The following is a 25,610-nucleotide window of genomic DNA, read 5'->3' as shown; positions in this document are numbered from 1 at the left end:
CAAGCATAAGCAAATACACTTTTTACTTCTTTCTCATGGAAATGTAGCAGATTATCCATATTGTTGTGTCCTTCACCTCGCACTGCCACCAGCTTATTAAACGAACGTGGTGGAGATCTTTCCTTATCAAAAAGAACTTCCTCTCTTTTTCCCAGATAGTATGCCATTGTGGAATGTCCCATAGTGTATTTACCGATGCCCTACTGATAAGACTTAGGTTATTTCCAGCTGTTTTTTTGTACAGACAGCACTGCACTGAATAACCTTATTTATATGTCCTACTTGTGTGGGTGAAACTGGAGAGGAAATTCTCAGAAGTGTAAATACACTGGAGTAACTCCATGCAAGTTGAGTGAGTCACTTAGCACTCTCACCAGTAATATGGGAGCTCAGTCTTCTAAGTATGTCAGGTTCTTGACATTTCAGTTTAGATGTTAAAAACATGATTATTTTCAAGAACTAACTTACATTCCTTTGTTCGTTTACAAAGCACTTGAATAGATTTCATGAGATCCTTACAATGGTGGTGAGCATGGTTTTTGTTTAATTTTAAGAATTGTAAGTAGATTTCTTCGTGCACCACTGCGTTGTGCAAAAATTTTCGACTGTCTTTAATCTTTTGGCATTTGAGAAAGACATTTTGGGAGTTCTGGAATGACTTCATCTTTGACTATTTGCCAAGGAAGCAGGCAAAAGCCACCCGCTTTTAGTTTTGAGTATGGTGGGGAAAGAGAGGCGAGTGGTCAGATGTGTTTCAAAAAGGTGGGATTTGGGGTAGTTGGAGGAAGACCCAAGAGAAGATGGGCTGTTGGGTTCCAGTCCCCATAGCATGGGGAGACAGTAAGGAGGCATCCATGCCGGTAGCCTGCTGCCGTGCGAGGTAGGACAGAAAAAGGGAAAGGCAGATGGTTTTAGTTAAAGGGAAACAGGGAATGAACCTGACTGAGCACTCCTGAGACATCTGCATCACCAACAAGATCTGAAATCGACCTGGGTCAGTATCAGTTTTTATCCAATGAATACATCACACACAGCGTTCACAACTAAAGTATTACTTTTGGTAGATTGGATTATCTTTTAGAAATGTTCACTCTCTCCTCTTTTCACCTGCATGAGTGGGGGATACTCCCTGCCCGTTGACTTTGCGTTTGCCCTTGTTTTTGCTAATAGAATGTTAACAGACGAGGCCCAAAGTTCTGAAAAGCACTGACCTGCTGATCAGGCGTGCTCTCTAGTAGTTTTGTGCTGCCGTAGGAAGAGCTTTCCTCCAGGGCTGCTGCTGCCCCTTCAACCCGGGTTTCAGAATGAACACAAGTGGAACAGAGCTGCCTCGGCCAACCCGCACCTGCACCTGAAGGAGTCACCTTAGCCAAATGGTGCCCAATTGCACAGATTTTGTTACACCTCAGCTCAGTGATTCAACTTTAAAAGATTCATAATGAAAAACAGCAGTCTTCTGACTCAGGCCTTCCTACCCCTCAACCCTGCTTTCCAGAGGCAAATATTTTCAACTCCTTAAATTATTTCCTGTAGTTCTGGGAATACAGTGGACCCTCGAACAACATACACTTGAACTGCGTGCGTCTGCTTGTGCTCGGATTTTTTTCAATGGACGCAGTGCAGTACTCTAAATATTTTCTCTAATGATTTAACATTTTGTATTCTCTAGGTTTATTACAAGGCTACAGTATATATAAAATGTAACAAACAAAATATGTTAACTGACTGTTCTCAGGTTTCCCCCATCAACTGTAGACTATTAACAGTTAAGTCTTGGGGCACCTGGGTGGCTCAGTGGGTTAAGCGTCCGACTTCGGCTCAGGTCGTGATCTCGCAGTCCGTGAGTTTGAGCCCCGCATCGGGTTCTGTGCTGACAGCTCAGAGCCTGGAGCCTATTTCAGATTCTGTGTCTCCCTCTCTCTGACCCTCCCCCGTTCATGCTCTGTCTCTCTCTGTCTCAAAAATAAATAAACGTTAAAAAAATTTTTTTTTAAAAAAAGGAATTGTTAAAAAAAAAAACAGTTAAGTCTTCCCCGGAGTCAAAAGTTACATGTGGATTTCTGACTGCCTAAGGGGACAGGGGGTGTCAGTGCCCCTAACCCTTGTATTATTCCGAGAGCCAACTGTATTTTTAAATAGTACTCTAATACTGTTGTTTCTCCTTCTTGGTTTTAGACATTGTATATTGACTTCCTGGAAAACATACTTTCCATTTCACAGATGCAGAGGTTGAGGGTCCGGAGGGGTGAAATGACTGTAAAAGGTCCTGCAGAACCTTGGTTAAATTCTCATACCAAATTTCACACTCTGCCACCATAAACTCTTACCAGTATTAGTAGGTCCACAACACTCATGACACTCTCTTAACTTTCTAGTTCATACCTATTTCTCATCACACATTTGCAGAATAAAACAAAAAAAAATTAAACCATTCACAAAAAAATAATTGCTCTATTACTGGTAGCGAAGAGGCCTCCTAATTAAGTCCTTTATTTCCGGGCAGAAAAACCTCATTCTATTCACTTCTTTTATTCAATATTTGACAAGTCTTTATGCATAAATACCAACTAAAGGACTGGCTGTTTTCAAGGAGCTTAAAATCAGTTTCAACTTATAGCAGTTGCAACATTTAATTAAAAGATATTGTTCTGCCTTGCTGAGCTCAAAATCCAACAATGGAGAAATGATGTTGATAATGTTAGTGACGGAGTTCAGGACATGCTATCTCCAAATGTGTCACGTTGGCACATTATTTTGACTTAAAGGCATTTTTTGTTTGTTTTTTAATTTTTTTTTAACTTTATTTCTTTTGAGACGGGGAGAAAGCATTTGAGCACAGGTTGGGGAGGGGCAGAGAGTGGGAGAGAGAATTCCAAGCAGGCTCCACAGTGTCCGTTTAAGCCCACAAACTGTGAGACCATGACATGAGCCAAAGTCAAGAGTCGGACGCTTAACTGAGCCACCCAGGCACCCCGAGTTACAGGCATTTGTTTAAACAACAAGTGCAAGAAAGGTGCTCAGCTTCCCATTTTTTCTTCCTGAAAGCGGAAGGTGAAATCCCAGCACCAGGAGGAAAGAAACCTCATCAGAGAGGAACTTGAGTCTGGAAGAATTTTCACACAGAGACCTTAAAATAACTCTTCCTTGAGCCTTCCCTGTTTTCTTTTAGTTGCTTTGCCACAATAGCCACAATTGTTCAACCCCATATGTAAACATTTAGCTTTTGTCCCTTCTTTGTGTCATTTTCTCATGAAAGCCCCTGGGTCATGTAACACACTGAATAAGTTTGTGGACTTTTGTCCTGTTAACCTTTTTTTGTGAATTTAGTTCTCAGGCTCTGCCAGAGAGCCTAAGGAGGCAAAACTTTCGCCTGCCCAACGTTAACAGGCCACCAGTGGCCATTCTGATCCTAATTCCAAAAAACAACTCTCCCCCAAATTAGCCTGATCACCATAAATAGCAAAGAAACTGCTGCCAGGTTATTTTTTCATGCCTCACTTATATTTCGCATCTCATCTCAGTAAAAGACTCATTTTCTATTAATGTGAATGTATCTTTTATGTCACTGATAGTACCTATTTAGCATTTTGTCTTTTGTTTACTTATTATCTGTCTTCCTCTAATCCTGTGAACTCAGTAGGACCTTCCTGTCTCGGTCCATAGCATCTATCACAGTCCCTGGCACACAGCCGGTGCTCAATACTTGCTAAGCATTATCTTAACTTCACCTAGATGTTCCTGGCTTTGACTATCGCCGTAGGCTAACACTTTGTAATACAACACTACAGTTAACAACGTGGCTCCAACCAATTTCTTATCCCTACTTTAATCTTAGTCTCCACGTCTAATTCATTTCACCGCACAGCGAACAGGAACTTTTATGTACAGTGGATAAGGTAACTTTCTTTCCATCCGTTTCCTGGGTTCACTAAAAAGGGCGAGGGCGCTAAACTGGAGTTACTGGGTGGAAGGAAGCCATTTGCGGAATTCAACGAATGTATTTTTCAACATCCACTGAAGGATGGTTCGGGGCAAGCTCCGGAGACGTCCGGCAGAAACGGCGAATTTCCCCTCCGAGCCCCCGAAAGGTTAGGTCGGCGAAACAGGAGAAGAGTGGGCGAGTCCTGACATTTGAGGCAGCGCTGGCGCAAGGGGGAAATTCTGACACCGAGGCCTGTGAGGGGCCCGGGGGGTGGCTTCGCCTCTGCTCCCCCCCCCCGGTGTGAAAGCCCCCCGAGCGTGGGCCACCCGGCACCCATCCCACTGCCCGCCAGGAGCCGGAGGTCAGCGGCCCAGCCGCTGTGACGTCAGGCCCGCGGCCGGCGCCCGGGATTGGTCGGGCCGCGCCGCAGTGGGCGGGGCGCTGCGCGAGGGGGCGGGGCGGTCGGCCGTGTCCGAGGTCCGGGTCGCGCGTCCCGTTCCCTGTGGGCGGGCGGAAGTATCTGAGCGACCCTCCGGACACGGTGGGGTCACCGTCGCACCCTTGCGACACCGCGAACTTCCGGGGAAGGTTGCGGTCCGCGTAGGCGAGGCAGGAAGTTCACCCTTCCCGCCTCCTCAGCTCAGATTGGTTCCGGTGGCGGACGCCAGCGGGCGCGCGGGGTCACAGAGGGCTCCACGGCGGCTTTGGGGGAGCATCTGCGGAGCCCGGCGTCGGAATCGAGGCTGTGCCGCGCTCGCCTCGTTTGCTCTCACGTCTCTCCGGGTCTTGGTGGGAAACACTGCTCTGCTCTTAACTGGCATCTTACTGCTGGAAGAGACAGCAGGGTCTGATTGGGGCTTCAGTACTGGGTTATCAAAAGCGTTCAAACACCCCCCGTTTGTAAGACGTGAATAGGAACGCCCGCCCTTAGTTTGGTGAGGACCTAGTGAGAGCTCACGTAAAAAAAGAGCTCAGAGGAACTGAAACGTGGCTGGTCCCTGCGGCGGTGCTTTAGTCCTGTTCTGCTGCAGTGTTTGCAGATTCCAGTGATCTTGGGATCACGGTGATCCGGGAGCCACGCCGACGTTTCTCTCACTGGTCAAAGTGATCAGCTACTCCTCCCAGCAGTACACGTGTGAATCTAGCAGAGCCTCCTGACTCCTTGCTCCTGCCCTTTGACTGTATCCTGTATCCCTTTCTTTTCTCTAGCCCACTTAGTGCACGTGGGGGCCCCCACGGTGAAAACGTTTCGGCAAGCTTTGGCACGCCCGCGTAGCGCTGTGGATCCGCTGGCTTCGGCCGTGCGCGCCCATGTAGGAGATGACAATCAGTAGAAGGTATGCTCATGCGTTCAAATCCCTCCACGCCGGGGTTCAGACATCTTCCAAATCTTTCACGTTCTTACCTTACTCTCCCTCATTCATTTTTTCTGTTCCTTGAACATGCGCTGTACTTTACCTCCTCCATGCTTTGGCATAACCCTCTAACTGGAATGCCATCTGCTTCCCACGCCAGCCTTTCAAGCCCTTCTCCATCCTGCAAAACCCCGTTCCCTTGTCAAGCGCTCCAGGAGAAGGTATATTCCCACAGCACTTTGTCCTCCTATTACAGAATCTGTAAGGCTGTACGGCCTTATCTTCCTTATGGGTATAAACGCCTTCCTTCCTCTCTAGGCTGTGAAGGCTGTTGGGATGGTGTCCTATCTAGATATGCCTCGCAAGGCAGCAAAATTCACTCACGAAGCATCTATTGAGTGCCTGTCCTGTGCCCAGCACTGCTCCGGGTGTCTGGGACGCAGCCGTGAAAAAAACACCTTCCCTATGATAGAGCTGATGTCCATGAGAGTGCGAGAAGACAGATAGTCAGCAATTGCATGGATGACTGTGGGTGCCAGGTGGCGATATGTGCTAGGAAGGCAAGTACAAGGGAGAGGAGATGGAGAATCACAGGGTGGCGCTCTTTTAGAGAGGAGGAGACCTGGGTAAGATGAGGGGACAAGTCACCTAGAAAGTGAGAGGGCAGGATCTGAGACGAGAGAGCAGCGAAGGCCCAGGAGTGGGAGTGCGGTCCATCCGTCCGAGAGGGGCAGGGAAGGCGGGCTTGAGGGAGGGGCAGGACACAAAGCAGGAGAAGTGACAGATCAGGTCCTGGGCACACTTGCATCAGACATTCAGTAGATGCTTGTGAGTTGAATTTATTGAATTGCTAAGGGATAGAGAATAATTTAATGACAGTAACAATGAAACTTGGAAATTGTTTGAGTGGTATAGACCTAGTAGGCGTACCTAAGTACCCACAACTTACGCGCAGGTGTGTTGGAGCTCTCATTTAGTGCAGCGTTATCGAATGGGCAAAAAATCTTTTTTTTTCTTTTTTGTTTTCAAGAGAGGGAGCGAGTGAGGAGCAGAGAGAGAGAGACAGAGAGAGGGAGAACCCCAAGAGGGGCAGGGAGAGAGAGAAGCAGGGCTCACGTTCACCCAAAGTGGGAGTTGAACTCACAAACGTAAGATCATGACCTGAGCCCAAGTCAGATGCTTAACGACTGAGCCACCCAGGCGCCCCCGAAAATCTTAGTGAAAACCAGTGGTTTATGAAGTGGCCCTCCATGATGATGGAAATTCCGGAAGAAAAGGAGGCAGGTTTTGTGAAGGAAGATATGGGTTGACATGTGAGTGGAATCATTTGGGAGACAATTCTGATCACCATTAAAAAGTTCAAAAGGAGGGGCGCCTGAGTGGCTCAGTCGGTTGAGCGTCCGACTTCAGCTCAGGTCATGATCTCACAGTCTGTGAGTTCGAGCCCCGCGTCGGGCTCTGGGCTGATGGCTCGGAGCCTGGAGCCTGCTTCCGATTCTGTGTCTCCCTCTCTCTCTGCCCCTTCCCTGCTCATGCTCTGTCTCCCTCTGTCTCAAAAATAAATAAAAACATTAAGAAAAAAAATTAAAAAAAAAAAATAAATAAAAAGTTCAAAAGGAAACCAAATCCATCCTCTGATGCTGTCTTGCTTTTGATTTGGAGGAAAAATACTTGTGTATCAGTTGACAGAAGTCGAGCTTAGGAAATAGTTGGATGTGTCTGTGTATTTGTTAATTATAGACGCACTCTCCTTCCCCAGGGCTAAGGGGAGCGCTAGGGAGAGGAGGCCAGTACTCCACAGGCAGAAGCTGGCTTTCAGCAGAAAGTCATAAGCTTCAGGATAACCTTGCTTGTTGGGGTGACTTTTCTTTCATCATAGTTATCAGCTGCAGGCCACAAAACATTTCCCTCTAAGTGACCTGTGGCAGCTATCTCTCTCCAGTAGAATTTTCAAATGCAGACCACTTGCTTAAGCAGCTTTGGTTCCATGCTCTTAAATTTTGAAAAGTTAACCTAGCTTCCTCCAAAACGTGGCTGCTATCGGTTCCAGCCTTCATCACATTTCTCGAGGTTGAAATTGACTGTCGGTTTATTGGCAATCCTTCACATCGATGAGATCAGATCAGATGTGGTTTCCGACTCAGCTCGCAAACCACTACGTCGGCAGTCTCAGGCTCCGTTGCTGAGTCAGATATCTTTGTGTTCATTCACAGGAACGAGTAGCTCCCGCGTTAGTCAGAGCCCTTGGCCAAATGTTAAGGGAGCCTGGGAATGAGAACACCTGGGCTCAGGCCTTGGCGTCTCCTTGCTCTAAAGGTGGCTGTCTGGTGTGCTGAGAAAATGCATGTGCTCGAATTCCAGCCTGTCTGCGTTTGAGCCCAGCTCCCTCCATGCTAGCTGGATGATCCTGAACGAGTTCCCCGACCTGCTCCCTCCATGCTAGCTGGATGATCCTGAACGAGTTCCCCGACCCTCATGCCTCAGGACCCCCATATGAGTTAGGGCCCTCACTTCATAGAGTTAGGATCAAAGGAGGTAACAGAGGTGAAGCTAGAACGTTGGTCCGTAGTGGACACTCTGGTGCCGCCATTAACGCTTGGCTCAGTCACTTGAGTTCTCTCAACTTCTGTTTCTTTCACATTAGAAGAGTAACAGCAGCTCTTGCCTTGTAGACTCGTTAAGAGGCTACGTATTTAGTGTGCTGAGTAGAACATCAGCGACGCAGGCAGCAACCTGCCTGTTGTACTGACTGTTATTAAGTATTAGAAGACATTGATTTGTCAGTGTTGCAACCTGTCTAAATTCATTGGCGAAGGGCCCACAGGAGAGGAACACGGGAAGTGATAGACCATAAAAATGTGCCATCTTGATGGGGATGGTGAGGGATAGAAATTGTACAGATGGACCTTTTGCCTTAAGGTGCAGCCATAGGATCTGTATAAAGATTCGAAAGAAGAAAGAGGAAGAACAAATTCCCAGAGCTAAAACCAAGCATTGAGTGTCTGTCTCAACACAAGACACGAAAGGCAGCAAGGAGGCCTTGTGCATAGAGGTTGTGATCCTGGGGTCCTCAGATGCCCGGGGGCACAGGTGACATTCAGGGGTCTATGAAGCCGGACAGGGAAAATCACATCTTGTATTTTCACTAACCTCTAGCAGAAATCTAGTATTTCCCTCAATCTTGAATTTAAAAATCCTCATAAAGAAAAAAAATTTCTTTTAAAAAAAAAAAAGGGGGCTCCTGGGTGGCTCAGTCGGTTGAGCATCCGACTTCGGCTCAGGTCGTGATCTCACAGTTCGTGAGTTTGAGCCCTGGGTCGGGCTCTGTGCTGATAGCTCGGAGCCTGGAGCCGGCTTCGGATTCTGCGTCCCCCCCCCTCTCTCTCTGCCCCACCCCTGCTTGTGCTCTGTCTCTCTCTGTCTTTCAAAAATGAATAAACATAAAAAAAATTTTTTTTGAATTTAAAAATCCTCAGAGCATAGCCAAGGGAGCGGAACCTATGATATTGCACCAGTAGAAATCAGTTATTTTCATATCACGTTATGGTTATTGCAGATACCCAAAAATACCATTTACACTCATGATTAATCTGTAATTAGGACAGGTATGTCTTAATGAAGGAATCCATCTATTACCATACATTGCAAGTTGACTTTAAATTTTTTTTTTAACGTTTTATTTTATTTTTTGAGAGACAGAGACAGAGAGCAAGCAGGAGAGGGGCAGAGAGAGAGGGAGAATCCAAAGCCGGCTCCAGGCTCTTGAGCTGTCAGCACAGAGCCCCGTGCGGGGCCCGAACCCACGCACGCGAGATCATGACCTGAGCCGAAGTCGGAGGCTCCATCGACTGAACCATCCAGACAAGTTGGCTTTTTAAATATTTGGTGAGGGGCGCCTGGGTGGCTCAGTCGGTTAAGCGTCCGACTTCGGCTCAGGTCATGATCTCACATCTGTGGGTTCGAGCCCCACGTCAGGCTCTGTGCCGACAGCTCAGAGCCTGGAGTCTGTTTCGGATTCTGTGTCTCCCTCTCTCTCTGCCCCTCCCCTGTTCACGCTCTGTCTCTCTCTCTCTCGAAAATAAATAAACGTTAAAAAAAAAAAAATTTTTTTTTTAATAAATAAATAAATATTTGGTGGGTATATTTCAAAACAACTGGTTTCCTCTGTAGTCCTTTGTATTATATTTTACAAACTTAAGAAGAGAATTCCATGAGGGGTCCACAAGCATAGAGTCCACAGGATTGAAGGGTAGTGAGCACAGAACGGTTAAGAGTCCTTGTTAAGAGCAAGGGCTCCAGAGCCAGCCAGCCAGCCAGGTCTGAACCCTTTCTCTGCTCCTTCCCAGCCAGGTGCCATTGGGCAGCCTACCCGGGTTCTCCATGCTCCGGTTCTGTCATCTGTAAAGTAGGGACAGAGGCTGTTGGAAGGTATGATCGGCATGATCTATGTAAACGCATACAATAGAGCCTTGCAGGAGTAAGCCCGCAGCAAATGTTAGCGACCAGCACGAAAGCATCTTATGTGAGCCCCACGGAAGGGAAACTGTAAAACTTAGGCTGGGGTACACCCACCAGCATGATCTCACAAGGGAGAGGGAGGAAAACGTTAGGTCATGAAGAGGTAGGCAGACTATGAGACTGGAGTTAACAAACTCGTTTGTTCATTTACCCATTCATTCATTCATTCATTCGGCAAAGGTTTCTTGAATGCCTGCTTCGTGCCTCTCAATATTGTCACTGATGTTTGCGGGGCCTAGAGCAGGTGTAGAAATGGCACTCGCACACCGTGTCATATGTAAGAGTGACAGATCAAGCGGAAGACGTGTTAAATGTGTTCTGTTTTTCTACTCCAACAGAGAAGTCTTCAAAAGAACAGAATACAAATATTATTGTTTTTATGTGACCAAGTTGGGAAAATATCAGTGATGACTGAATTTAATTACTGCAGATGCCTGAATGTACTCTAATGGTCTGGAAATGTTTAAATGGGTGGTGAAGACACATAACTCGTAAATTACTATCTGTTTGCTCCATACAATTTCTTTCTCTTGCCTTCATTTCACTTGTTGAGAACGTCACATAATCCGTGCTTTGCTGACAGTACTGACTTGGAGGAGTAAACGAATAAAATATAATTGTACTCGAAGAATACAGACTTTATATGCGTGTAATATAAATTGTAAATGTGAATATGCAGAATTTTTCAATTCACATTATTTTTTGTTTTCGAAAAGTTACTCTACTAAAAGCTCTAAAGTTATTAAAATAAAAATTATAATTGATACATGTCAAATATCTAAAATTATTTAAATATATCTGAGACTTTTTATTTTTGAAATGTAATTAAATTCCATTAAATATTTTTCACAGAAATTTAAACCTCTGCAATTCTGAGGTTCAATGTCCTTCTTGTTGATTTTAGTAAGGAACCAATATTAAAATTCTTTTCTTAAAAATGTTTATTTATTTATTTAAGTAAGCTCTATGCCCCACATGGGGGCTCTGACTTCGGCTCAGGTCACAATCTCACGGTTCGTAGGTTTGAGCCCCGTGTCGGGTTCTGTGCCGACAGCTCGGAGCCTGGAGCCTGCTTCGGATGCTGTGTCTCCCTCTTTGTCTGTCCCTCCCCTGTTCGCACTCTCTCTCTCTCTCAAAAATAAATCAAACATAAAAAAAATAATATGAATTAATGTTGCAAAGGCTTCCTCAGACTTCGTGTGCGACTGTTACAAATCCTGTGCTGATTCACAAGGACTTTCAGAACTACAGGAACATAAATAGGACCAAGAAGATGGACACTTGGGACTTCTGGAAACTACACTGGCCACAATATTCTTGCAAAATAATAGATTATGTGGGAATCGGTTACATGCCAGGTATTCGAGACGGATTTGGCTTTGCCGGTCGCAGCACGCTGGGGCTCGCTGTGTCTGCGCTCTGAGGCTAGTCGCCCAGCACAGGGATGCTGTCACCATGTGATTCCAGGCCCTAGACCGAGAGCGGTGGGGAAGCGGTTATCTCGATGAGCTCAGAGAGTGTGTGCATCAGGTGAACTACAGAATCTGCCTATGACGTTTTTTATCAAAGAAGAATGTGGTGACACGAACGGCGGACAATTCCTTAAACACCGGAATCAAGCTGTGCGGAGCCTTCAGTGGATTAATTCTGAAAATGGTGGATTTTGTGTAACATGAGCTGGTCAAGCTAGCCTTGAGAATCTTCTCTCTAGGTAAAGACTTTTGTGTCACTAGCGCCGCTTGAAACAGGGAGCTAACTGCTGTGCTGGGAAATGACAGACGTCACTTTCAGAGGAGGCAATGTGTCTGCCCACAGACTATCCAGAACGTAGCTCCGTGAGCAGCACTTAGTTAAATGAAAATATAGTCCAGTTAAATGTCATGCTGCAGCGTTAAACCCAGACAGAGCACCACATGTAAATGAGGAGGTCACCTGGTTAGATCGTGACTTTGAAAGTGTTAGGTGATCAGCAGTGTCATTTTTATGCGGTATGAAACTCCCACGGGGCGAACTCTGATGAAGTCGCTGCAGGGGATCCCACAATGACCACAGATAAAGTGGCTTTTGGAGGACTCTCAGACTCTGGGAATAAATTCTGTAGACAGCCCGTGCATTTTCCTTCTCTTGCTACTTGCCCTGGTTGCTTTACAGATGATCAGCATGGGAAACTGGGGGAGGGAAATTTTAAAGTCGTAAGTCACATAATAACAGCTCCTTTCTTCTTGAGAACTATGTGCCAGGCACTGAGCTAGGTACTTCATGTTCAATGTCTCATTTAGTCCTCACTAGATAAGGATGAAGTACAGCGTTATTGTATCTGTAAGACGTGATTGGAAAAATTGACTCACGGAGGTTAAGAAATTTAGCCAAGGTCGTATGACCATCAATTGCAGAGCCTCGATTCAATCCAAGCCAGTCTGATGGCAAAGCTTGGGCTCTTAAGCAGCTGCCATACTCTACTGGTCCCATTATGTGGAGGACAGTGTGTGTGTGTGTGGGGGGGGGGTACATAATAAAATTGGACTAAGGGTAGCAAATGAAAACCACAATGAAATGCCACCTACCAGGATGACTATAACAAAAAAATTTTAACTAAAAATAGGGGCGCCTGGGTGGCTTAGTCGGTTAAGCGTCTGACTTTGGCTCAGGTCATGATCTCATAGTTTGTGGGTGTGAGCCCCACGTCGGGTTCTGTGCTGACAGCTTGGGGCCTGGAGCCTGCTTCAGATTCTGTGTCTCCCTCTCTCCCTGCCCCTCCCCTGCTTGCACTCTGTCTCTGTCTGTCTCAAAGAATAAATAAACATTAAAAATTTTTTTTAAATTTTTTTAATGTTTATTAATTATTGACAGAGAGAGCATGAGTGGGGGAGGGGCAGAGAGAGAGGGAGACACAGAATCCGAAGCAGGCTCCAGGCCCCGAGCTGTCAGCACAGAGCCCGACGCGAGGCTAGAACTCACGGACCGCGAGATCGTGAGCTGAGCCAAAGTCGGATGCTCAACTGACTGAGCCACCCAGGCGCCCCTAAAAAAATTTTTTTACGCTTAAAAAAACAAACAGAGGGCACATGGGTGGCTCAGTCGGTTGAGCATCCGATTCTTGATTTCAGCTCAGGTCATGATTCCAGGGTGGTGGGATTGAGCCCTGCGTCAGGCTCCGCACTGAATTTAAGATTCTCTCTCTCTCTCCCTCTGCCCTCCCCGCTTCCCCCACCCCTCGAGCATGTTCTCACTCTCTCTCTCTCTCTAAAATAAAAAATTTAAAAAAGTTCACGGAAAAATAACAAGTGCTAGCAAGGCTGTGGAGAAATCGGAATCCTACGCACTGCTGGTGGGGGATATATAATGATGCAGCTGCCGGAGAAAAGAGTCTGGCAATTCCTCAAAAAGTGAAACAGAATTACCATACAATGCAGCAATTTCACGCCTAGGTATGCACCCGGGAACTGAAAACCTGCCCGGGCAAAAACGTGTAGGCAAATATTCATGGCAACATTATTCATCGTAGTCAAAAGTGGAACAATTCAAATGTCCATCGACTGATGAACGGCTAGACGACATGCGGACCTCGGTGCGGCGGAATATTATGCAGCAGTGAAAAAGAATGAAGTTCTGATTCACGCGAGGACGTGAGTAAACGTGCTAAGCGAGAGAAGCCTGATGCAAAAGACAAGACACTGTATGATTCTGTGAACAGGGAGCATCTAGAACGGGCAGATTCACAGAGACAGAAAACAGATTGGCGGTTACCAGGGTACGCTGGGGAGTGACTGACGGCTCATGTGTATCTTTTTGGAGGGATGAAAATGTTCTGGATTTATATGCTGATGATAGTTGCAAAATCTAGTGAATGTACCAAAATGCACTGAAATATACACTTTAGTGAAATTTGGGGCACCTGCATGGCTCGGTCGGTTGAGTGGCCAACTCTTGGTTTTGGCTCAGGTCATGATCTCACGCTCATGAGACAAGCACCGTGACGGGCTCTGCGCTGACAGCGTGGAGCCTGCTTGGGATTCTCTCTCCCCCTGTCTCTGCCCTTCCCCCGCTTGAACTGTCTCTCTCTCTCAAAATAAATAAAAACTAATAATAAAGCAAAATAGTGAAATTTATGTTATTTGAGGTATATCTTAATTAATTTACTTTTTAATGTTTATTTATTTTTGAGAGAAAGAGACAGAAACAGAGTGTGAGCGGCGGAGGGGCAGAGAGAGAGAGGGAGACACAGAAGCCGAAGCACACTCCAGGCTCCGAGCTGTCAGCGCAGAGCCTGATGCGGGGCTCGAACTCACGAACTGTGAGATCATGATCTGAGCAGAAGGCGGACGCTTAACCAGCTGAGCCCCCCCAGGCGCCCCGTTAATTTTTTTAAACGGAGACTTCAGATCAGGTCTCAGAGGTCCTTGAATATTGGGCCATCTGGACCATGGGATCCAGGTTTTCTTTCCACTTTGTTTTGTTTTGTGGACAACAGGGAGCCACTGAAAGTTTCTAAGGAGCACGGTGGCATGATGGGAGTCGTGGAAACGTGCAAAGTGCTTAGCACATAGCAAGTGTTTACTAAGCATTAGCTCCCTCCTCTCCCTCTTCATACCCCATCTCTCCTGGGGGGAGACACCAAGCCCCCATGTCTCCTGGGGGGAAATAGTTCTTTTCTGTTTGGATCCTAACAGAAAACCATCTGTTTTCGTTGAAACCACTCTTGCTCTACAGTTCCCTTGGTTGTCTTCCTGAGGGCCCCTAGCCTCTCGATACTGGACAGGTTCTTCTTAGTATCTCTGGAACACCCTCCTCCTCTTCCTCCTGCCTGACCACCTCCTCCACCTCTCCTTCCCCTGCTCTCCCCTTCCTCTTCTTCCGTTTGGAAAACAAAAACTGAAATAATGGTTTTCTGAAAAACCCTCGTAGCTCTCAACTTTACCCAAAGTCATCCGCCATATAAGTTCCATGCTATTTCTCCCTCCTCCTTCCCGCATCTCACCCACACAGCAAGGAGCGCAGTAGAAAGGGATCAGGTTGACCTGGGTTCTAATCCTGGCTCCCCGTCCTGCTGACGGTCTGGCTAGACTCATAGGCTCAATGTTCTCATTTGCATAGTGCCGTTCTAATAATGATGATGATATCAACTCCTGGGGGTCTTCTGAGGACCGTATTCATTAAAGGGCTTATGCGATGCCTGGTACATCAGCGCACTCAATGAGTTATAGCTATAGAATCATCATGATTATACAGGTAAGAGGTAGGGTATGGCGAAAGTGCTGGTATTTATCTAAGAGGTGGGCTTCATCCCTAACGCCTCAAAGATGTTCGGGACCCATTAAAGGTTTTGACATGGAAGATTCTTTTAAAAAATGACAAAACCCTTTTCCCAAAGTCATCAGAGAGATGTCCTAACAGTAGAGAGCTGCTTCCAAGAAACGGCTTGAAGTGCCATTATCAAGTGGGGACGGGGGCTCTAGGGGATTTTGGGGTCAGCAAATATCAAGTGAGCAACCTCACAGAGTTGTGGCGGGGATTTCCCACAAGGCCCCGCCCCCGGCTGAGTCACCAAACTCTTGGGTTTGACCTGGCAGCTCTCCTCAAGAGTCAGAACCTCGCAGCTCTGAAAGATCAAGGAGTGGAAAGTTCTTCACCAGCCCTGAGATCTCAAGGTTTGTCCGTTTGGGGCAGTCGGGGGAATGGAGTCGGGGTGGGGATAGAGGCTTTATTCTGTTTCTTCAGGTCTAGACTTTTTTCCTTCCAACTTCTAATAACTGTTGATCCATAGCCTATTACATAAGGACCAAGAACCTGGCCTCAGGAGATTTCATTCTTCTGAGCTTTGTTACTATATGAGCTTCAGACCTCAAAATGGGCAAATACATGTCTATTAAGAAAATATGATAATCAGCTGAGCAGAGAGGTGCTTCAACATTTTAGCGATTCGGTGTTGAGATTTTCACGTATTGTTCTGACAAGGGGGGGAGAGTAATAATGAGATGCCTTCCCACTGAGCTGAACTGTCAGATATGACTGCAGATTGTCGACTGACAGATTGTCATTTTAAGAACTCTGTCTCAGAGGCAGAAGCAGCTGGCATTGTTGAAATCTGGACGTCAGTGCTAAGTGTCTATGAAAGTCCCCAAAAGTTCTTGCTATTGCTATTTCTGCATTTTGGCAAAATATGTTGGAAAGTGTGCTCTTAGACTTTGGCCAGCCTGCACAAAGCTGTGTGTGTAGTCAGGCCTGTCTGATCGTAGACACGTCTATGAATTCGCCACCTTTTCCATAACATTCCATCAGTGATTGTTTCGGAAAAACCCCAAGTTACGGTCTTATGGAATTGCAATGGTAATGGTCCAAATGTAGGTAATTCTAAAAAGGAGAAACCATCTCATTCTTGAAATGTTTTACCTTTTGCAGAGTGGTATTTGCGAAACCAGCTACTTTGGCTAAAATCCTTCTGCAATCTGCCTTGCTTGTATCCCATCTATGCAAGATTTCATCATGGGCAGTGGCTATTACAACATATTGGCTACCGTGTTGTTGGTCATGAATTTTGAGAGGACGAGACCAATGCAGGATTCTTGTAGCAAATGCCCAGCAGGTAAGAACCAAATTAGCATGTGTGTTTGATCTATTCTGTTGAACACCGTGGTTCGGTTAGTCTAGTAGTCAGGGCTAATGAGCTCTGTTTCAATGATGTTGTATTAATTGATTTACAAATATTTCTTGGATGCTGCATTTTAGCTGGGTGGACATACCAGCCATGTCACTTATTCTCTTGTGCCCCAGCTTTGTCCTCTGGGGGTAATAAAAGATCCTATCTCCCAGCTTTGCTGGGAAGATCATATGACAGGCTGTGAACAGTCCGTGGCACATGGCAAGACCTTGGTAAGTGTCAGCCTTATCTGTAAGGATCTGTGTTCAGCAGGGGGCACAGCAGGGCATAAGCCATGGCAGGAGGCTTCACAGAGTAGGGAGGAGCAGACCCACGAACATTGTTAGTATCCTGATCCCCTGAATCGGTCGTATTGGTCTCCTGGGTCCATCGAGAGATATCATTGTTTTTTGTTCAGCAGAGGAAGGAAACAGCTCTTTCTGTTGGTTTCTTTGTTGCGATATCCACACTTCGTTTAGTTGTAGCTCTGTGGCTATGCTAAGGGCAATACTGCAGTTCTAGAAAGTCCACCAAAAGAAAGTGTACGGCTGCACCAGCCAGAGACGAGAATCATTGTTTCGTATTCTCGTTTTCCTGTCAACGTCACGATACTTCGGGTGATGCCTGTCCGTTGTCCAACACGTACAGCCATTACCTACCTTCCTAGGTACTTTCTGTGAGAAAAACAAGGATCACATCTGCATTGCTTGCCCTTCAAATAGTTTCTCCAGCACCAGTGGACAGAGGGCCTGTGACATATGCAGGCAGTGTGAAGGTAAGATTCAAAAGATGTATTGTTGGGGCGCCTGGGTGGCTCAGTCGGTTGAGCGTCCGACTTCGGCTCGGGTCATGATCTCGCGGTCTGTGAGTTCAAGCCCCGCGTCGGGCTCTGTGCTGATGGCTCAGAGCCTGGAGCCTGCTTGGGATTCTGTGCCTCCCTCTCTCTCTCTGCCCCTCCCCCACTCATGCTCTGTCTGTCTCAGAAATAAACACTAAAAAAAAAAAAAAAAAGATGTATTGTTTACCCGGACCTGCGTGGGGAGGACAGGTTCTTATTCCCTAGTGTATTGATTTTGATGGAAAGTGTTAAGTGTTAAATAGGCTGGTTCCTTTGTCAAAAGGCAAGTCCAGTAAAATAATTCACTGTAAAAGCAGTAATTTGTGGATTGAGATTTTAAATATTAGAGGAAACACATGTCTGACAAGAGAGAAGCTTTTAATTGGGAAGATGTAAAAATGTCTTCTGTAGAGATTTAAAAAGAAACTTTATACTTGAAGGTCATTAGGAACATTGTAAATAGAGTGAGCATGTGCTTTTTTTTTGTTTTTTGTTTTGTTTTGTTTTGTTTTGTTTTTTTGCCTTGTTTTGTTTTGTTTTTGTTTTTGTTTTTTGTTTTTTGGGTTTGTTTGTTTTTGAGCATGGTTTTTTGTTTGTTTTTTTTAAAATCACAGAACATAAATTTTCTTCCTGGGTTCAGAGGTCAAGTGTAATGTAACACTGGGAAACTTTGTAGGTGTTTTCAGGACCAAGAAAATGTGTTCCCCCACCAGCAATGCAGAGTGTGAGTGCATCTCAGGATTCCACTGCTTGGGGGAAAGATGTACCATGTGTGAGCAGGATTGTAAACAAGGTCAAGAATTAACCAAAGAAGGTAAATTCACTCTTCCTCAATCTAGTGCAAGTCTGTTCTCCAGATGTATGTCATTGATTTAGGTCTTGGTCCTTTGAATATAAAGTAGAACATAGATTAGTAGAAACTTAAAGTAACACACAATGAACCACTGAGTCAAGTCTATGATGTTTACAAAATTATTTTGCAATCAATGGAGAAAACTTGAAATTTCAACATTTGTTATTCACCAGGATTATGTATTTTCATACATTCTCTACATATATATAAAATCCTCTCTGTACAATTAGAATGAAAATTTTAATCATCTTGGGGGTTCGTTTCCAGGAGCATTGTTGAACAATCTGTGTAGATTGTACTAAGTTAATGCCTTTATTATTATGTAATTATGTTCATCTCAGAGAGAGCTATAAAATCATGAAAATATTCCCTTTCTTATTGTTGCTTTAATTTTTATGGAAGGTTGTAAAGACTGCTGCTTTGGGACATTTAATGATCAGAAACATGGGACCTGTCGACCCTGGACAAAGTATGTATAATTTCCTTTTGCTTTCAAAATAAAAAATCTGGGTTAACCTTTTTTTTTTTTTTTTAATGTTTATTCATTTTTGAGAGAGACAGAGCCAGAGTGTGAGCGGGGGAGGGACAGAGAGAGAGAGAGGCACACACACAGAATCCGAAGCAGGCTCCAGGCTCTGAGCCATCAGCACAGAGCCCGACGCGGGTCTCGAACTCAAGTACCACGAGATCATGACCTGAGCCGAAGTCGGCCGCTCAACCGACTGAGCCACCCAGGCGCCCCTCTGGGTTAACCTTTTTAAAGAAAAAGAATGTTTTCACTGAAGCTTTTAAAAAAATCTATCCAGTATACAGGGGCGCCTGACTAGCTCAGTTGGTGGAGCGCGTGACTCCTGATCTCAGTGTTGTGAGTTCAAGCCTTTACGTGGCCTTGGAGCCTACTTAAAAAATCTATCAAGTATAGGTATAGAAGGACATATGAATAGACAGCATGGGAGCAGTATGAGATAATAGTGATTTGATGCACAAAGTGGGCATTTTCTCCAGAAGCAACGCCCAGAGCATTTAGCTCAGATTTGCTGGAACTTTGTTACTATCAGCCCCTCAGCCCCAGCTGTTCTGTTCTGTTGCCTTCCAATCTCTTTGCTGCCTCTTACTTTCCTCATCGATCAGCCCATCTTCAAGTACAATGCCAGCACTGAGAATTGTACAGGAAGGGTAAAGTGTATTTCCTACCCCCAAAAACATAACATCTACCTGGACAGACACGACCATCACAGAAGTAAGACAGCCAACAGCATACATGAGAATATGCTTGTTGCCTTGTGTGATCAGGACCAGAGCTACTCAAATTGTGGTCCGTGGACGGGTGCTGACCTACAGACAGTTGGTTGTCTGTCCGTGGCAAGAACACTGCACACATTAAGAATAAGCGTGTAGAGGGGCGCCTGGGTGTCTCAGTCGGTTGACTGTCCGACTTCGGCTCAGGTCATGATCTCGTGCTCCGTGAGTTCAAGCCCCGCGTCGGGCTCTGTGCTGACAGCTCAGAGCCCGGAGCCTGCTTCGGATTCTGTGTCTCCCTCTCTCTCTGGCCCACCCCCCATTCATGCTGGGGCACCTGGGTGGCTCAGTTGGTTAAGCGGCCGACTTCAGCTCAGGTCATGATCTCGCGGTCCTTGGGTCCAAGCCCCATGTGAGGCTCTGTGCTGACAGCTCGGAGCCTGGAACATACTTCAGATTCTGTGTCTCCCTCTCTCTCTGACCCTCCCCCACTCATGCTCTGTCTCTCTCAAAAATAAATAAAGATTAAAAAACTAAAAACAATAAATAAATAAAAGGAAATGGAGGGTGAGAGACTAACCAGTCCCAATAGTGAACCAAGCTGTCATGGGACAAGGCTCCGCAGCCTGGGAAGAAAGAAGAATCCAGTTAGGTGGGTAGAATAGGATCAACTACGGAGAGCCGTAAAAGCTGCAGGAAGCCAGCCAGCCAAATGGGCATTTTCCACAATACCTTTATGAACCCAGACCCACACAGCTTCGTCACTAGGCTGCTTTATTGGATGGGAAATGTCAGTATTTTTAAAGAGAATGGTCTGTACCTAAATTAATTCTCTGAACTCTTTTCATTGGACCGTCTAAGCTGTTCGTTGGATGGCAAGTCTGTACTTGTGAACGGGACGAAGGAACGTGATGTGCTATGCGGACCAGCTTCGTCCGACATCTTTCCACGTACAACCTCTGCCACCATACCCGCCCCTGCAAGAGATCCAGGTAGCTGACTCCTTGCTATTAAATCGGAGGGAATGTATTATGGCTCTTCCGATCGGAATCGAAGTCGCCCCAGTGCCATGATGTCTCACATCTCTGCCTGCAACAGGCACCTCCTCCGTGCCTCCCTTCTAGTATCCTGGCATCTAGAAGCCCACCGGTTTTCTTCAAGTGTTTGTCATGCAGTTTGACACACACCTTAGTAAGCAGAGCAAGGTGAGACTTGACCCAGACAAACACCTCACCTTTGATAATGCGAAATAAAGGCGGCTATGGAGTCCCATATTTTCTATATTCTAGAGAAGCCAAAGCACTTAATGTGTGTGGGCCTCTAGGAAAATTACTTAGGTTTTTAAAAAGAGGTCTCTTATACGCAGGCAAGTTGATCAGGTTGGCTGGTTCGAGATGTCCAAGGTACCACTTGTCTTTGCGAATGGGGGTTTACCGATGTAACCTATACCTATGTAGATATGAGCATGTTTGCAAAACTGTGTATCTGCATGCATTTTGCATTTTTCCTTTTGCTCTTTTTTGAAGGTCCTACCTCCCAGATCCTCGTCGTCTTCCTTGCGCTGATGTCAGCTGCCGTGCTGTTCCTGGTGTTCTTTCTGGCACTCCGTTTCTCTATTGTTAAACACAGCAGAAAGAAACTCCTGTATTTATTCAAACGACGTAAGACCAACACAATCGTATTTGTTATGAGCTCTTTGGAGGCAAGAGTGTTTATAGCAGAAAGGAAAAGTTTCTTTTTGGGGGGTTAGTACAGCACAATGGTTTCGAGCAGGGGCAATTTGGCAATTTGGCAACATCTAGAGACAGTTTGGGTGGTCACAACCTTGAGGGGGTGGAGGGCAGCTGGTGAAAGGAGTCAGGGAGGCTGCTAAAATCCCACAACGCACGGGAAAACAGAGTTATCCCCCCTCAGCTCTTACCAAAACCTCTGATTTAAAGAATTATCCTTCCCACCTTCAGCCCCGGTTACAATGGAGTTCTTTATAAAAATGCTTCGGGAGAGTAGTGATGGGCAATTGGTGAGATGCGATGAACTGTAATCCATTTTTTAAGGTTTTAGGTCGTTTACACAAACTTTCTGTTTTGAAATAACCATAGGTGTACGGGACGTTGTAAAGACAGTACAGAAAAGTCTCGCGTGCCATTCATGGGGTTGCATCGTCCGTAACCGTAGCACAATATCCGAACCGGGCAGTTGACATTGGCGTGTCGTGGGTGCACAGCTGTCTGTCACCTGATCACACGCGTGGACTGGCATAACCTCTGGCACAATCAATACAGAACTGTCCCCTCCCCGCGAGGACCCCCATCCTGCAGGTCCCCTGTGGTCACATCCGCTTCCTCCCCCCACCCCAACTCCTGGCGGTCACGAGTCTATTTCCTACACCCGACACTCTAAGAAGGTGATATAGATAGAAGCATGCAATATAATAAATGGATTATAAGCGTGTGACCTTTTAAGAATGGATTTTTTTCACTCAGGTCGATGTCCCTGAGATCCCGGTATAATGTGCTTCCACAGTGGCCTTTTTTTTGTTTTTCCTTTACCATCGACCAGCATTCCGTGGCATCATCGAACCTCGGTTTGTTTGACCATTCACCTACTGAGACACATTTTGGTCGTTCCAGTTTCTCACTATTGCATGTAAAGTCTTTGTGAGTAATCGCGCTCAAGTTTCGCGCGGACTTACATTTTCGTGTCTCTGGCATAAATGCCCAGGAGAGCAATTTCTGGGTCATATGGTAGGCGTATGTTTGTTGTTTGAAGAAACTGCTCAACTATTTTCCAGAGGAGTCGTGCCCTTTGACATTGCACCAGCGGTGTGAGTGATCACGTCTCCTCATCCTTACCAGCATTTCGTGCAGCCACGGTGTCTTACGCAGCTTTTCGAAGAGGCCTACGGTGGTGGATTACTTTGGTCTTCAGTTGCCTTGCCCTAGGGAGCGAACAAACATCTTTTCATGTACTGACTTTCCATCTGTGCGTTTTCCTCAGCGAAAGGTTCCTTCATGCCTTTGGTCTGCTTTCCGATTGGACTTTTGTTTGCCTGTCTTACTGTTGACGTTTGAGAGTTCTTCATATCTTCTAGATGAGTCCTTCGTCAGGTGTGTGGTTTCATTGTTTGGCCCCACTCTGCAGCTCGCCTTTTCTTCCTCTTCCCAGGGTCTTCTGCAGAGAAAAAGGTTTTACTTTACTTTTATTTTTTTAAAGATTTTATTTTTAAGTCATCGCGACACCCAACGTGGGACCCCAACTCACAACCCTGAGGTCAAGAGTCGCGTGCTCCACCGACTGAGCCAGCCAGGTGCCCCTAGAGAGAAAGCTTTTAATTTCGATACATCCAACTTGCCAGGTTTTTTTGTTTTGTTTTGTTTTGTTTTAATTTATGGAGTCATGTCTGAGAACTCTTCAAGTTCTGGATCGCAAAGATTTTTATTTTCTCCTGTGTCATCTTCTAAATGTTTTACATTGAAATCCATGGTTTAATTTTAGCTAAGTGCTATATCAGGTGTGAAAGGTTTACATCAAGACTTTTTTCAGTGTTACTTATTCACTTATTTAGCTACTTACTTTGCCTGGGGATGTCCACTTGCTCCCGTATCATTTGTTAAAAGCATCCATCCTTCTTCACTGAATTGCTTTTGTGACTTGGTCAAAAAATCAGTCGGCCGTACTTGTGTGGGTGCTATTTCTGGTTTCTGTCTTTCGTTCCACTGATCTGTGTGTTTATTCCCTGCCCATACCACACAGTCTTGATTACAGCAGGTATAAAACAAGTTTTGAGTTTAGGTAGAGGGTCGGTGGAGTCTTGCCACTTTAGTCTCCTTTTTAAAAATTGTTTCGGCTGTCCTAGTTCCTTCTCATTGCCATATAAATTTTAGGACAATCTTATCTGTATCTACAAAAAAGTCAGCTGGGATTCTGAAAGCAGTTGTGTTCAGCCCGTATATTAATTTGGTGGGAACTGATGTCTTTACTAGGTAAAGTGTTCCAGGGCAACAAAATGTGTCTCTCCAATTTATGTATATTTTCTTTTATTTTTTATCAGCATTGTGTGGTTTTCAGCACAGAAGTCCTGTACATATTTGGATAACTTTAGGCCTTAGCATTTAAAGTTTCTGAACAATTGCAAGTGGTCTTGTATCTTAAATTTCGGTTTCCACCTCTTCATTGCTACTATTATCAGAATACAGTTGATTTTTGTAACTTGATCTAATATTCTGATTTTGTTGAACTCACTTATTTGTCATGGGAGGAGTTTGTGAATTCCCGGGGATTTTACATGGACCATAATGTCATCTGCAAATAGAGACAGTTTTATTTTTTCCTTTCCAAACTGTATGTCTTTTTTTTTTCTTGACTTACTGTGCTGACTAGAACCTGTTTTTTCTTTTTCAATTTTTTATTTTTTTTTTAATTTTTTTTCAACGTTTTTTATTTATTTTTGGGACAGAGAGAGACAGAGCATGAACGGGGGAGGGGCAGAGAGAGAGGGAGACACAGAATCGGAAACAGGCTCCAGGCTCCGAGCCATCAGTCCAGAGCCTGACGCGGGGCTTGAACTCATGGACCGCGAGATCGCGACCTGGCTGAAGTCGGACGCTTAACCGACTGCACCACCCAGGCGCCCCTTTTTTCAATTTTTTAAATATTTACTTAGTTGAGAGAGAGAGAGAGAGAGAGAGCGTGAGCAGGGGAGGGGCAGAGAGGGAGGGAGACACAGAATCTGAAACAGGCTCCAGGCTCTGAGCTGTCAGCACAGAGCCTGACGCGGGGCTCGAACTCATGAGCCGTAAGATCGTGACCTGAGCCAAAGTCAGATGCTCAACCGACTGAGCTACCCAGGAGTCCCATGTGCTGGCTAGAACTTCTGGTGTCAAACTCTCTTAGTTTTTCAGCCGAGAGTGTCTTGATTTCCCCTTCATTCCTGAAAGATACTTTCGCCGGCTATCGAATTTGGGCTTGCAGGAGTTGTCGCCGGCCCTTCAGGTCACATGGGGCTGGAAGACATTCCCCAGAGCAAGTGGAGCTGTGGTTCAGCTCCTTGCCTGGCCCTGGGCAAACCAGGCTCTCGGGTGGCCAAACCCCCTTGCTCGAGGATCTGAATCAGGCAGATGTGCACCCTGTCAGCTTCCCTGTTCAGGGTGAGCCCTCAACTTGGTTTTACAGAAGAACAAAGCTACTGGTCATGTTTGCTACTCGGGCTTCTCAAGTACGTACTCCGTAGGCCAGGATCTGTGTGCTGGTGGCCGTAAGCGCCTCCCGCTTCTCCGCTGCCGTCAGATTCCCAGTGGTTGGACCCTGAAGCTTCCTCTGCCATCCCAGTGGCGTGAGATCAGAACAGGGGCTCCCGCAAAGCGGCCCTAGTGCTGGGAGAGGCTGGTGGTCCCCTGGGGGTTCTCTTTTCTTTGGCACTGGAGGGGCCGGAGGCTCAGGGAGAACCTCTCTGTGTGGTGCTGTGCTGGCCTGATGGAGGGGCATTGAGGTCAACAGCGGCTGCTTCTGTCACTCTTCTAATACAGTCTGTCTTGACCTCTGTAGTGTCGAGGTGGGGCATGCTTCGGCCTCACCCCTGCGTCCTAGGGTTCTGCCAGTGGTGTCTTGCCCTTGAATAGTCTTTTTTTTTTTTAATTTTTTTTAACATTTATTTATTTTTGAGACAGGAAGAGACAGAGCGTGAACAGGGGAGGGTCAGAGAGAGGGAGACACAGAATCTGAAACAGGCTGCAGGTTCTGAGCTGTCAGCACAGAACCCAACGCGGGACTCGAACTCACGGACCGCGAGATCATGACCCGAGCCGAAGTCGGTCGCTTAACCGACTGAGCCACCCAGGCGCCCCAACCCTTGAATAGTCTTTAGTCATTCTTCTTGTGAAGGGGAAGCAAAGTCAGGAGCACATGCGGTTGCCTGTGACATGAGGTCACTCCCTTCGGTGATTTTTTACAGTAAGAAGCATGTGATATCGAGGCAGGCACTTTTGCTTCGTCACGCGACTCAAAAAAAAAACTCAGTTTAAGATGCCGAGCTGCTTGTAGGTAACACAAATTACTTCACACCAACGCGTCAAAGGAAACCTGGGAGCGAATGTGCGAATCAGTTCTTTCGTTGCAGAGATGGAGGTGGTGGGAGTATCTAGTATCTTGGTGCCATAAGCATTTTCTTCAAAAGAAAGTGTCTGGGGTATAATCGAAGCACCTCAAGACTCAGATAAGCACCGCTGAATTGAAACCATGCTTACGTTCGG

At 45.9% G+C, this 25,610-nt stretch overlaps 1 protein-coding gene across 14 annotated transcripts in view; it reads left to right on the top strand.

The window, feature by feature from the left end:
• Window positions 1-4,382: 4,382 nt before the first annotated feature.
• Window positions 4,383-25,610, top strand: part of TNFRSF9 (TNF receptor superfamily member 9) — a 40,845-nt gene continuing 19,617 nt past the window's right edge. For 10 of the 14 annotated variants that reach the window (XR_006221189.1, XR_006221184.1, XR_006221185.1 and 7 more), the window contains exons 1-10: window positions 4,383-4,711; window positions 5,132-5,259; window positions 14,890-15,024; window positions 15,366-15,443; window positions 16,195-16,378; window positions 17,100-17,207; window positions 17,947-18,084; window positions 18,526-18,592; window positions 20,224-20,354; window positions 20,889-21,023. Coding sequence is in view for 1 of the 14 variants with exons in the window: in XM_042996442.1 (XP_042852376.1) it covers window positions 16,264-16,378; window positions 17,100-17,207; window positions 17,947-18,084; window positions 18,526-18,592; window positions 20,224-20,354; window positions 20,889-21,023 (694 nt within the window). In the remaining 13 variants the exon portion in view is untranslated. Of the gene's footprint in view, window positions 4,768-5,131; window positions 5,260-5,437; window positions 5,499-9,623; window positions 9,706-14,889; window positions 15,025-15,365; window positions 15,444-16,194; window positions 16,379-17,099; window positions 17,208-17,946; window positions 18,085-18,525; window positions 18,593-20,223; window positions 20,355-20,888; window positions 21,024-25,610 lie in introns of all 14 variants that reach the window. The other 4 variants (XR_006221187.1, XR_006221188.1, XR_006221181.1 and 1 more) reach the window with 4 other exon arrangements.

This window comes from Panthera tigris, chromosome C1 (genome assembly GCF_018350195.1).
Source record: "Panthera tigris isolate Pti1 chromosome C1, P.tigris_Pti1_mat1.1, whole genome shotgun sequence".
NCBI classification, from domain to species: Eukaryota; Metazoa; Chordata; class Mammalia; order Carnivora; family Felidae; genus Panthera; species Panthera tigris.
This window is presented reverse-complemented; position numbering and strand designations above follow the sequence as displayed.